Source organism: Gasterosteus aculeatus, chromosome 18 (assembly GCF_964276395.1).
Source record: "Gasterosteus aculeatus chromosome 18, fGasAcu3.hap1.1, whole genome shotgun sequence".
Classification (NCBI taxonomy): Eukaryota; Metazoa; Chordata; class Actinopteri; order Perciformes; family Gasterosteidae; genus Gasterosteus; species Gasterosteus aculeatus.
Window position 1 is genome coordinate 11,402,890 of NC_135706.1, and position 12,067 is coordinate 11,414,956.

General features: G+C 44.3%; 1 protein-coding gene across 8 annotated transcripts in view; it reads left to right on the top strand.

Moving 5' to 3' along the window:
* The window catches only part of LOC120808121 (E3 ubiquitin-protein ligase RNF19A), a 17,005-nt gene continuing 4,938 nt past the window's right edge, over positions 1-12,067 (top strand). For 2 of the 8 annotated variants that reach the window (XM_078093243.1, XM_078093245.1), the window contains exons 1-7: positions 36-283; positions 6,101-6,373; positions 6,510-6,689; positions 7,134-7,618; positions 9,781-9,986; positions 10,101-10,248; positions 11,691-11,853. In XM_078093243.1, the coding sequence (XP_077949369.1) occupies positions 6,537-6,689; positions 7,134-7,618; positions 9,781-9,986; positions 10,101-10,248; positions 11,691-11,853 (1,155 nt within the window). In that variant the 5' untranslated portion in view covers positions 36-283; positions 6,101-6,373; positions 6,510-6,536. Of the gene's footprint in view, positions 284-6,100; positions 6,690-7,133; positions 7,619-9,780; positions 9,987-10,100; positions 10,249-11,690; positions 11,854-12,067 lie in introns of all 8 variants that reach the window. The other 6 variants (XM_078093244.1, XM_078093247.1, XM_040160763.2 and 3 more) reach the window with 3 other exon arrangements.

Consider the following 12,067-nt stretch of genomic DNA (forward strand, 5'->3'; position numbering starts at 1 on the left):
TCATGTCACTGCAGTGCGCCTCCCCTCAGGCCGCCGCACAGCACGGCTCAGGGGGGGTGAGGGGCTTCTCCTCTTCTCGGTTCTCTCCCGCATAGTACCGGACCACCGGATCATTGCACCGAGCCGGTCTGCAGCTTTTGACGGCCGGATGTATGTTTAGTGTGCGGCAGTGAAGAGGAGGAGGAGGAGGAGACCGGGGACGTTTCTGTGCTCCTGTTTGGTCCTCGAGGGGAGGAGCCAGTTGTTGATTCCACGCTGCGAAGAGAAGGCGCCGCACTGAGGGGTAAGATATCCTTTTTACGTAATAGACAACGTTGCGTGTTTCATCTGCAGACTTTGAAAACGCGCATTTAGACGCCTTAATATTCGCTGTTGCTCGTCTTTATGCGGGATATCTGGAGGTGGAGGTGAATGCGATTACGTAGTCTATTAAACATGCCACTCCCTGCAATAGCATACTGATGCCCTGCATGGACCCCTATGAAATGATTAAAAAGCAAAGTATCAACTTGTGTATTTAAAAAAAATACATGTTGAGGTTATGCAAGGCTGCCTTTGATCAGTGTGCAGTTATGACTAAGCTCCCTTTAGTTTACAATTCCATCCCCAATGAATGGCCTGTTATGTATTATTGTCATATTTGGTCAAATAGCACTTCTCTAATTTAATCTGTGGAGTAAAATCATATATCTGTGAGTTGCAATACACTACAAACACACACAGCAGTGTTATGCAATCCCACATCAATAGCGACTATTTTAATGCCATGTAAAAACTCCGATCCTATATATTGTGCATTTTTAACAACATGAAAGTAGCCGGCAGGCTGCCAGAGGTCTGTTCAGCGCCACATGGTGCAGAGACTGAACGTTTTGGTCAGGGATGCCGTGAAGTGCAGGAGAGAGAGAGAGAGTGTGTGTGTGTGTGTGTGTGTGTGTGTGTGTGGGCAGACTGAGGTCACTCTGATCCCTCTTAAACCCGCATTGCTGATGTGGGTTTGTGTCCAGGGAAGATAATGAGATATTTGATAAGGTGTATCATCGGATTTCCCTCCGCTACGGCAGATCTCTACATCCGTCCTCTGGTCAGCGATTGCATAGCAAGACGTTGTTAACAAGCGTCCTCGCAAAAACGCCTAAAATCTGTGGGGAAAACACGGCTGTGATGACAACACTGATATAAAGGACAAACTACTGACAGAAAACTGGCCCCTTTTTCGTGCCTGTTTGGCTTTTCAAAGGGGCGGATGCTCCAGGGCAGATGTTGGTTGTGTAATAATCCTATTTGACCATTATGATGTCATTAATAGGAAGAGTGCCACAATAAACTGACCTATAGACATTAATTTGTGAAATCCGACGGGCTAAATCGACCCAAATAAAACTTTCACATGCACTGCTGTGCATTTTGTACAGACTTATCGCAGAAAATTAACTACTCCAACCATTAACCAACCATTTAGTATTGTGCATCCTTGCCTTCCAGTTCCCATAATGCTTCAAATAGTATAATTTAATCTGAATCTGACACCTTGGCCGATTCTCAGGACCACTTTAGAGACCATTTTCTGTAAAAACTGTCCAAGCTTACACTGAGATAACCCTGATGACATCATCAGGGGGAAGCCGTTATTTATGTGTAAGATTAGTAGAATCCCCCCCCATTCAAACGTTTTTACCACGTTACATTTTCTGTAGAAATGTGTTTTAAATTGGTGTGAATCTGCACGTTGAATCATGTCAACAAGACTGCAGCCGCTGCAACAAGATTGTACACTAAGCAACGATTCCCCGGTGGTGCCATCGGGCCGAGGGATCGGTTTTCTGTTTGAAATAAATAAAAAATGAGAGTTTGCCGCTGTGAATTAAGAGTGAGACGCGTGGCAAAAAGCTTCAGTTAATGGGAGCCAGCGTAGCTACGAGTGTGGATAGTGTTGGTAGCGCTGTAAAGTGCTTCCGCAGGTCACAGGGTCAAACAGCCGCCTCGCGGACGTCCTCTTGAGTTGGACAGTAGAGATCCACATCCTGGAAACACACCTCTCCTCACTGTCCTCACACTGTGGAGACAAACATGAGACGGATGGTGTGACAAAGTTTTTTTTACAAAACAGTCTGATGCAGTAAAACGGCACAGAAAGATGTGAGAGGCCTTTCTAGTATTATTTCTTTATCTCCTCCTGTGGGAAACACTGGGACTCTTGTCATTGCTCAGACAGACGGGAGGGTCAAAACATTTTCTTCTAACGCTTCCTTGATAAATATTTCTTTAAAAATGTATGAAAATGGATCGCTGCACCACTGTCTGGCATTTTTTATACACATACTCCAAACATTTGGAAGTTCATTGTCCACAAAAAGTGTTGTGACCGACCTGTTGTATCTTCAGTTTCTACTTACATCCGTTTGTTTTATAGCCACTGGTCATGGAACGCAAACATTTCATCAGCAAGGAGCTTTTTCTTCTGTCATTTCCCTCCGACGATCCACATAAAGTGTGCAGATGTGAAATTATTCTCTGCACAGATTGTGAACGAGACAAATGGAGGTGAACGAACATGATGTGTGTTCAGTGGAAAGTTTGGTCAGATAAAAACAAATAAAAGAAAACAGTTTGGCTTTATTTTGGCAAACTTACTGTCTCAAACTGACTCGTTGTAATGGTCACGACCCAAAGATAGTCCGACTTGTGTTTCTAACTGGAGCTGAGTGTCTGCCCGGAACAATTTAGATGTTATCCTTTCAATTCTTGCAGAATCTGCCGGCCATTTATGGACCAGATGCGGGTCAGATTTCATCCTTTGGTGCCCAAAACTAACAAAACTCAACACAACAGATAGATACAATGTTTGTATAACGCCAGTTACACATTTTTGTTTCATCTGAAATCTAAATGGATTTCTGTACAAAGTCCCTCATTGTTTTTATTTCTGTGTGAGGCAATATTATCATTTAGGTTATAAGATATTTGACTTCTTGTTGATATAATGTTTCATAGGAACAGCATGTATGAAGTCACTGTCAGTGAGGTTTATGCAAAACAAACATTTCTGACGGGAAACTTTCCCTCAAGGTGACAACTTGTCTGAGTTTAGGCTGCAAATAGTTCATTATTTGTCTATCAGTCTTTTTGGTGTTGAGTGATAAGCCGTGAATTCAGAAAACATTGATGTATGTATGTATGTATGTACTCCTGCATCTGCGGGTAAGCCTGTGTGTGTTTGAGCGAGTTATGCTGCACACTGTTTGTGCATTGCATGCAAAATTGAGCTCCCTTTGAATGTGTTATGTGTGTGCTTGTGATATCTACATATGTGGGAATTATGTCTATAAATAGATAAGCAGCACAGAGGTGTGTTCATCTCCTGTGAGGTCGCTGCTTTGGAACCTGTACTTGGCTTTCTTGCAGTCACGGTCCAGTTGGTCCTTGTGCAATACGGATGTCCGGGAAATTCAGGTGGTCACGCAACTCAGCTGCTGGGAATCCCACGCAGAAAAGCTACATGTGGTGAAAATGAAATATGTAAACGCCTGCCTGATTTTCATGACAAAAATATATCTGAATATATATATCCAGGAATCCATGTCTCAATTCAAGAAGGTTACAAACCTTCTGTCCACTCAACCATATTTAAATTTTTCCAACAACCTAAAAACATTTTGTACGATGAACTGTTATCTCTCTAGTTCATATATATATATATATATATATATATATATATATATATATATATATATATATATATATATATATAAAAACTTATTTGGAAAAATTGAAATAAGGTTGAGTGGACAGAAGGTTTGTAACCTCTTGAATTGAGACATGGATTCCTGTGTTAAGCAGATCAGCTTTGATAATTCAATCAATTCAGGATCAGGACACTATCCCAGGAACTCGTAATGTTTAGGTGTAAACAAAGTGTTCTCTTCCATCCCCTTCAATCATGGATGACAATGCTCTCTCTCTCTCTCTCTCTCTCTATCTCTCTCTCTGTGTGATGTGGAAGTGACCAGTGGGAGTTGATTCAGCGCCACAGATTGACCAGAGCCTCTATAAATCGAAGCCAAAGGAAGAATCCTGTTATTTGTCAGCGCAGGGAGCGGTTTGTTAGCGTTGTACGGAAGCTGTAACTGCGACTTTCTTATTGTTTCGTCTCCGTCTTGTGTGAAACAGAAAACGTTGAATGTGTTGAGCCAGCTCATATTCCCGTAGTTGTCTGGAAGACGACCGGGACTAAAGATGTAGTATGGTATTTGGCACTCTGAGCCTTCTGTTAATTCATTCAGAAAAGCAGTTCATACATTTTAAAGGTATTTCCTAGAAGTTTTGCTTGGTGAGGTACAGTATTCCCCAGTAGAGCCACAGTGTAAAAACAGCTTGCATTTAAAAATATCAACAATAATCAGCAGTTTTATGTTGCCAACTTTTCAAAGGGCAAGAAGGTCTATTGTTACCTCGCCGTATGTAATGATGTGCTGCTACAAGAAGAGCCTCACGGGTCTTCTTGTATCCACACGACAAGAATATAAATACTATCGCGACCCTCCTTCTGTGTGCGAGGTGGCAGGTTGAGTACTGCAGTGTTACATAAATCCACCTCCTTTGTTTATCCCCGTTAGAAGAACGGTGAGGCATTTAGCTTGTGTTACCGTGCATACCCTTTTTGAAGTTTTCAAAATAAAAGATTTTATTTTAGATAACGTGCACCAGATATTTAATATTTCATGCCATAATGGAGACGGCTATTTGAACTGGTCTGGGGTAACACTCGTTGCTCTCTGGGCCTGATGGAGACAGAATGAGTTGTCTGTGCTGTCTATCACTGCCTCTCCGCTGCGTCACCCCGCGCCTCCCCCGATCCGCTCTGTCCAACTCGTCCATCTGCTCTCCGGGTGTCACGGCTGTGACCTTATTGCGCCTTTCTCAGACGGAACGTCTGGCCCGGCCGCAGTGACCCAAACCTTTTTTGTGTCTTATCTGTTCAATTTAGTTTCCTTTTGAAATGGCGCTTAAGTGATTTAAAGAAGAGATCCCGGAGTAAATGGCAGTGCTGCTGTTTGAAAGTGCTTGTTTTTGCACCTTAATTGAAATTTACATTATTGACATTTCTAAATTTAGTTCCCGTTAATGTATCTGTTTAGGTTTTAATTTATTGAGAGACGCTCGCCTCACTCTTTAAAACGGCAGTCTATATTTTATTCATGTGGAGTTGTTTTGCAGTATTTAAATTAAATGAATAATAGCAGTAATTAAATATACTGTAATGAATAATAGCAATGACAAATTTAGCAAATGAAACAGCACAGATTGCGTCACTACGTTCCTCCGTCCTGTTGCTGTTGTTCTGTATAATTGAATTCAGAGTTTGCAGCCAAGGGGAAAAAGTTCATTGATGATATTTATTTTCTACCTGTGACCTTCTAAAATAACGAAATGTGTACTCGTAATCCATTCTCATCGGTTTCACATATATGTCGACAGGCCCGGAATAGATAGTTAATTTCATTACCATTTATTTCTGTATTTCTTGAGTATTCTCAAGAGTTCTCAACATGAAACATTCCCCATGAATTGAGAATTCAGAAAAGATTAAATGTTTGAGTCAGGAAATTAACAATAACCGTGACAGGAATATGTTTTTTTATTTCCTCTCCTATCAATCATCCCGTGACCCACATCCTGACCCCAAGGTCAGTTACTCGTTTACATCAATGCCACAAGATTTGATCAATGTCCAATTCTAGATGTCTCATTAATGTAAAATAGAATGTATTACAATTTGGAAACGTGCAAGTTCACATAAAATATGGTATTTAAACAGGAGTTTGCCAGATAATTCTTTCAAACTCTCGCAGAGCTTTTGATTTCTTTGGCAGCTCTGTTTTTCTTTTCAAATTCAATTCATTTTATTTAGTATAGCCCAAAATCGCAAATGACAAATTTGCCTCAGAGGGCTTTACAGTCTGTACACATGCGACATCCTCTGTCCCGAAACCCTCACATCGGCTTTTCGGGACTCTCTCATATAAAAAGAAAAACCAAATGGCAGAATGCAGATCCCGTCATTTCTGAGCCACTGTCATTTTGTGATGTTTGCTTCCAGGCTAAAGGGGACTGCTCGCGGTGAAGGGGAGACCTAAAACGATGAAGGACGTTCGGCCGGTTGAAGAGTAGCTCAGACTGAGGGAACTGCAGTGGAGGAGGAAGAAGAAGAAGAAGAAGGAAAGAAGGAAGGAAGCCCTAAAAAAAATCACATGACCAAGCCTTGGAAAGGTTCCAAGTTAGTGATGTTCCCCTCGGCCAGGGATTACCTCGTCTCTCTCGCTCTCCCTCCCTCGTACAGCAGAGCAGACGTCCAGCGCCGAGACTCCGAGCCGTGAGAGCTCCCCTGCTGCACACCCACCTGGGTGCACACACAACTCCCACTCTCTCACGCGAACACACACTCACACACACACGCACGGACACACACTTTTGCATCCCGCTCATGGTCGTTGGCCTGTCCTCCTCAGCTGCTGCCACTGCTCTAGTCGTAGACCATGAAGAGGCCCAAGCAGCAGACGGGGCCGCTGAGCTTCCTGAACTTCTTCACCAGGAAGCCCAAGTCGGAGCCAAAGGTCGAGAGGCCGTTGGAGGCGTGGCCCAGGGAGGAGGTGGCCATCACCCTGACCCCGAGCGAGCAACCACGGCAGGTGAGACAGAGCAAGTGATCCTTGTTTTTTTTTTCCTTTAGCTTCTTCCTAGCTACGGAAGCTTTCGGTCTTCCGTAAAACGTTTGATGCTGGTTGTCATTACAATCCTGTCTGTGCTGGTTTCATTTGTAATGCAGTATTTGCAGTCACACAGACAGAAGTCTGCATTTGGATAGAAATGCACTAATGTGTAAGTTATCCTCAAGGAGGATTTATACATGACCACACCGATTATTTATTCGTTTATATTAAACAATATATATGTTCTTCACTTCTCTCTGACTGTTATGACCCAAATCCATTAGAGTGTTTTTTTTCCACCAACATCATTTTCACTGGAACTGTGAGGACTTTCCATTTGTTTTCTGAAGCAGCGGAGGAGCCTCGTATGAGGACACTTTGTACATGTTGAACGTAAGGCAGCAGCTCTGTAATGGTCCACAGGACCTCAGCCTCACAGCAGAAGAGGCTGGAGGCGAAAGAGAAGAAGGAGGAGGTCCGCCACCTGCAGCGGCGGCGGCGGCGGCGGCAGTCGAGGACAATGCCGCCGCAGCTGAGTGCACCGGCGGGGTCCTCAGCGGTTCCACCGGCGTCCTGTCCGTCTCCTCCTCCAGCCAGGAGCAGCTGTTGGACGAGCACCTGGAGGAGTGCCCACTGTGCCTGCTCAGTCAACCACGTTGCCACTTCCCGCGACTCACCTCCTGCTCCCACCGAACGTGCTCCGACTGCCTCCGCCAGTACCTGCGCATCGAGATATCGGAGAGCCGGGTGGGCATCGCGTGCCCGCAGTGCCCCGAGACGCTGGCGCCGCTGGACGTCCGCGCCATCCTGGACGACCAGGCGCTGCTGGAGCGCTATGAGGAGTACCAGTTGAGGCGTTACCTGGCTGCTGATCCAGATACGCGCTGGTGCCCCGCGCCCGACTGCAGGTGAGAATCCAAAGAACCACGGTTGGTTGCACAAAATGTTCCCCTTCACCGTTGAATATAGTTAGAAGATAGTTACCTAGCAACATTGAGGGATGGGATTTCAATAATGAAAACATTGGCTTCTCTAAATTGTCTAAACTTTAAAAAATGTCTGAAATCTTTTTTTATTGACATATTCTGTCACCCAGTAGCAATTTGCTGTACTGTAATTACCTTGAGACAAAAGAGAGAAGCCTATTTCAGTGTTTGAAAATTGCAGCTCTTGTCATCCCACCACCGGCTTTATGATGTAAAATGTAAGACTTGGAGCAGTTTTTCACTGTTGGAATGATTGATGGAGCTTTGAAAAGAAGTGTCAGACACAGAAGCTTAGTTTGAGCTGTATTATGCGTCCAAAAGCTGTGAAAAGTTTGATGCAACCCAAAAAATCCTGGATCCCGGATCCTGAAAGGAGAGCCGACTGGTCTGGAATGATGAAGCAAACTTCTCTCCATTTTGTTTCTACAACAACCAATATGAGCTACATAAAGTAACGCCGAATAAATGTTGCATATATTTAGGAAGAACTTGCCTTCAATTCACAACGACACTTTCCTTGATATATGGTCAAAAATTCAAAAATACAGATACAGTGAAATTCTACTGCAATACACTGAATCAATATATATATAAAAAAAATTAATATACGTACATACATACACATATACTTCTTCCATTCCCACAACAGACCACAATGCAACGCAACCGCAAGACGTGTTGTGAGGGTAACTCATCTTCTCTGCTGTTGTTAGCTAAATGTGCAGACATTGATCCATTGAGCTCCTTTATGTCCATGGAAGGGTAACAGGATAGGGCTGCTGATGGGAAATTATAATGTGTGTGTGAATATGCTCAGTGAATATTTGTGGTCAAAAGCATGTATGCTCCAGGGTTCAGGACTCGGTGGTAGACTCTCTGACGGCCAGAGCACACCGCCTGAAAGATCAATACTCCTGAAATATAAAATAAAATATAACGAAGAGAAACGGGATCGGATTTCTAGAGGCTTTTTCTTCAAAGTAAGAGCTCCACGTATGAAAAACATTTGGATGTCAGTGTAGTTTTATCTTTGAAATGACAAATACTTCCCATAGAGGAGCATTTGAAGATGTGGCCCATTAGGTAAACTGGTCACAGTTATGGTTTGTGTATTCCCATTCCTCCCAACATACACACATTCCTAAAGATCTTAGTGACAGAAGCTTAGCTGGAGATTATTTCCGCACTGAGGAAGTGTGGAAAAAAAGTGTTTTCTACAGAAACCGCAGTAGAACATAATGTTCTAGAAATGCCCTAAAATGAAAAACTGTTAATACAGCGCAGTCAGAATAGTTAATAGGGGTGGAGTTTTAATGACTAATTTGAGGACGTGTTTTCCAAAAGGTTTTCATCCATCTAAAAGAGATTATGGGCAATATGATTTATAATATGATAATACGTTTGGTCAGAACCTCATATTAAGACGTCTAACAAACCCACGGCAGTAATATGATGCATTATTTGATAAAGATGTTCACAGATACCTGGAAGTGTTTTAATACATGAGCTGGTCCACCCAAGCTTTTTAACTCAGCCTTAAGGATTGTACCTGAAAATCCAGTATAAAACCAGTCCGACTCTGAAGTGGCGCGCAGGCAGCGGCGTAATTATCCCGTATTATATGTGTTTGTGCCCCTCAGCTTGTCTGACTCATCGTCCTTCGCATGCCAGAGAGGCCAAAGTGAAGAGCCTAAAGGAGCTTCTCAACTCCTTCACTCACGGCTGCTTTTACGCGGATCTGATCGTTTAATCGCGTGATCTTTTGAACATTAAAATGTATGTTCATTCCCCTTCTGAGGAGTGAGATTCGGTCCACGGGCATCGAGCTCCTTGTTTTAGCGTCGCGATGACTTCTAGAGATCTAGGGATGGAATTATCGCCGGTTCAGGAGCTGAGCGGTGAAAAGCAAGTCCCTCAGACACGTGTATCTCTCACAGCCGGTGAGAAGTCAGGACAGCAGGCTGGGACAGTGAGGTGTCCTCTTTTTTTTTTTTTTTTTACTAACAATCCCTCACAAACAAAGAGTTCCCCTCTTGGGCCGTATCATCAATGCCCCCTCCCCCCCCCCCCCGCTTTCTCCTCAGCTACGCAGTGATCGCTTACGGCTGCGCAGAGTGTCCCAAGCTGAGCTGTGGCCGCGAGGGATGCGACACGGAGTTCTGCTACCACTGTCGCCAGCTCTGGCACCCCAACCAGACGTGCGACCAGGCCCGGCGCCAGCGAGCCCGCCACACCTCCGGCGGCACCGACGCCTCCACGCTCTACGTCTTCAATGAAGAACCTGGAGGAGGTGAGAACTGGCAGCTGGTGTAACCTTTTTCGCGGGATGGATAACGTAATACCGTCGACACCCCCCCCCCCCCCCCCCCATCCCCCACCTCACGTATTCCCTCTGCTGCTGAAGATGCAGAGGAGATCAAAGCGTGCCCTCGCTGCGGCGCCTACATCATGAAGACCAACGACGGCAGCTGTAACCGCATGAACTGCACTGTGTGTGCCTGCCAGTTCTGCTGGCTGTGTATGCAGGAGATCACCGACGTGCACTACCTCAGGTACTAGTGAGCACATTAAGCTGCGGCGTGTGGTTGGTCAAAAGATATTATTTGAAGATATTGGGCATTTTTTCCACTTTTTTTTACCAAACAAAAGCGCGAGGAGAGAAAATCCTCTGCGGCGAAAGTGACTTCAGCGTGTGCAAGTTAAGGAAGAGCTTCACTACAACGAGAACACCTGAGTTTATAAAACACCACATCTGTATCATTATAAGCAATATCCAGTCTGAGATTTTTTTAAAATAAATAAATAAACTGGCCCTGTCAGCTCGGCCTGTCCATTTATGTCATTGTCTCTGCACCGCTTTAAGCTCATCGTCTGAGCTTCCATTGATTTTTCCACTCCTGGAAGAGAGTCACTGCTGACTGGTCATCAATAAATCAGCTCTATCTGCCTCCATATTTCCATGCGGCAGAATATCGCAATTTAGGCTTTGAGGCCAGCTAGAAGCTGATTAGCTAAATCTGAAGAAGAGTGTGGTTTTTTGATGCATCCATCATTTTCATGGTGTTACACGTACATGTTTTGATGTCACATGAGAAGGAGACTTTATTGTGTTTGTCTGCATGAGCCTCATCGTGTCTCAACACCTTTCTTCTTTTGTCTCTCCTCATCCGTTTCTGTCCGTCGCACTTTACATAGCACACACCCTAAAGAAGGCCAAAGCTTTTATCATCTGACCCGAACAGACCTGTTAAGAGCAACACAGCGCGACTTTAATACCTTCTCATAATTTCCCCCCACTCAGGCTTTCAGAACCCAAAGTGACATTTACTGCGGTAAAGCACAAGCAGGCTTTTAGAAATAATGTAGTCCTACGGTGCTATTTCTCATATTGCCACTGCTGCCGCGGCACTTGATTAAGACCAAACCACGTTATTTAGTGCTGTACTGCTTTCACTGGCAGTCAGAATTATGGACGCAGTTTGGGTAATGATGTAACGACAACACCGATAAAGACATTTCACGTTGTCGGTACTCTTTTATTGCCCCTGCTTCTTGAGCAAATAATATTTTAAAAGCGTTGTGTTTGTGTGTGAGTTGCGAGGGCACGAATGAACGATGGCACTATGTAAAAGGTCAGGGACGTCATTCGAATTGGGAGCTTGAATATCACAATAATATGCACAATAATCAATCCCATAGTAATCACTCAGAACCAACGAGGTCAAACTATTGGTGGCGCCATCGATCAATACGGTTCCTCCCCAGCGTCTGTTAAAAATGTCACGGCCATCCATCCCATAGTTATCATGATATTTCAGTCCGGACCAAAGCGGAGGACGGAAACAAGTACGTTGCCCCCCAGTAATCCATATCGCTTATGTGGCTAAGATGACTATTGTTTTGAATATTTACCATTTCATTTTCTGAAATGTATGCATCATAATAGTTTACACTCCTGCCTGAGTTCCCCTGTTGTCTCTCCTGTGTGTCTCAGCCCCTCAGGATGTACATTTTGGGGTAAGAAGCCGTGGTCTCAGACCCGAAAGGTCCTCTGGCAGGTGGGCATGCTGCTGGGAGCCCCGGTGGTCATCTCCCTCATAGCGGGCATCGCCATCCCGGTCATCATCGTGGGCATACCAATCTACATGGGCCGCAAGGTACAACACAGCCAGTAAACCCTGTTTAATCCTGGATGTTCTTCCCGCAAGGACCGCAAACGTGTGGCGGGCCAGTGTGTTTAAAGTGAATTGTTCTGAATCCACCTACGTCTCACGTCAGACACGGCCGTATTTAAATATCATGTTAATTCAGCATCTAACCAACTAATTTATGGAGATTATGGAGTCAGCGGAATTGGAAACTACTAGCACA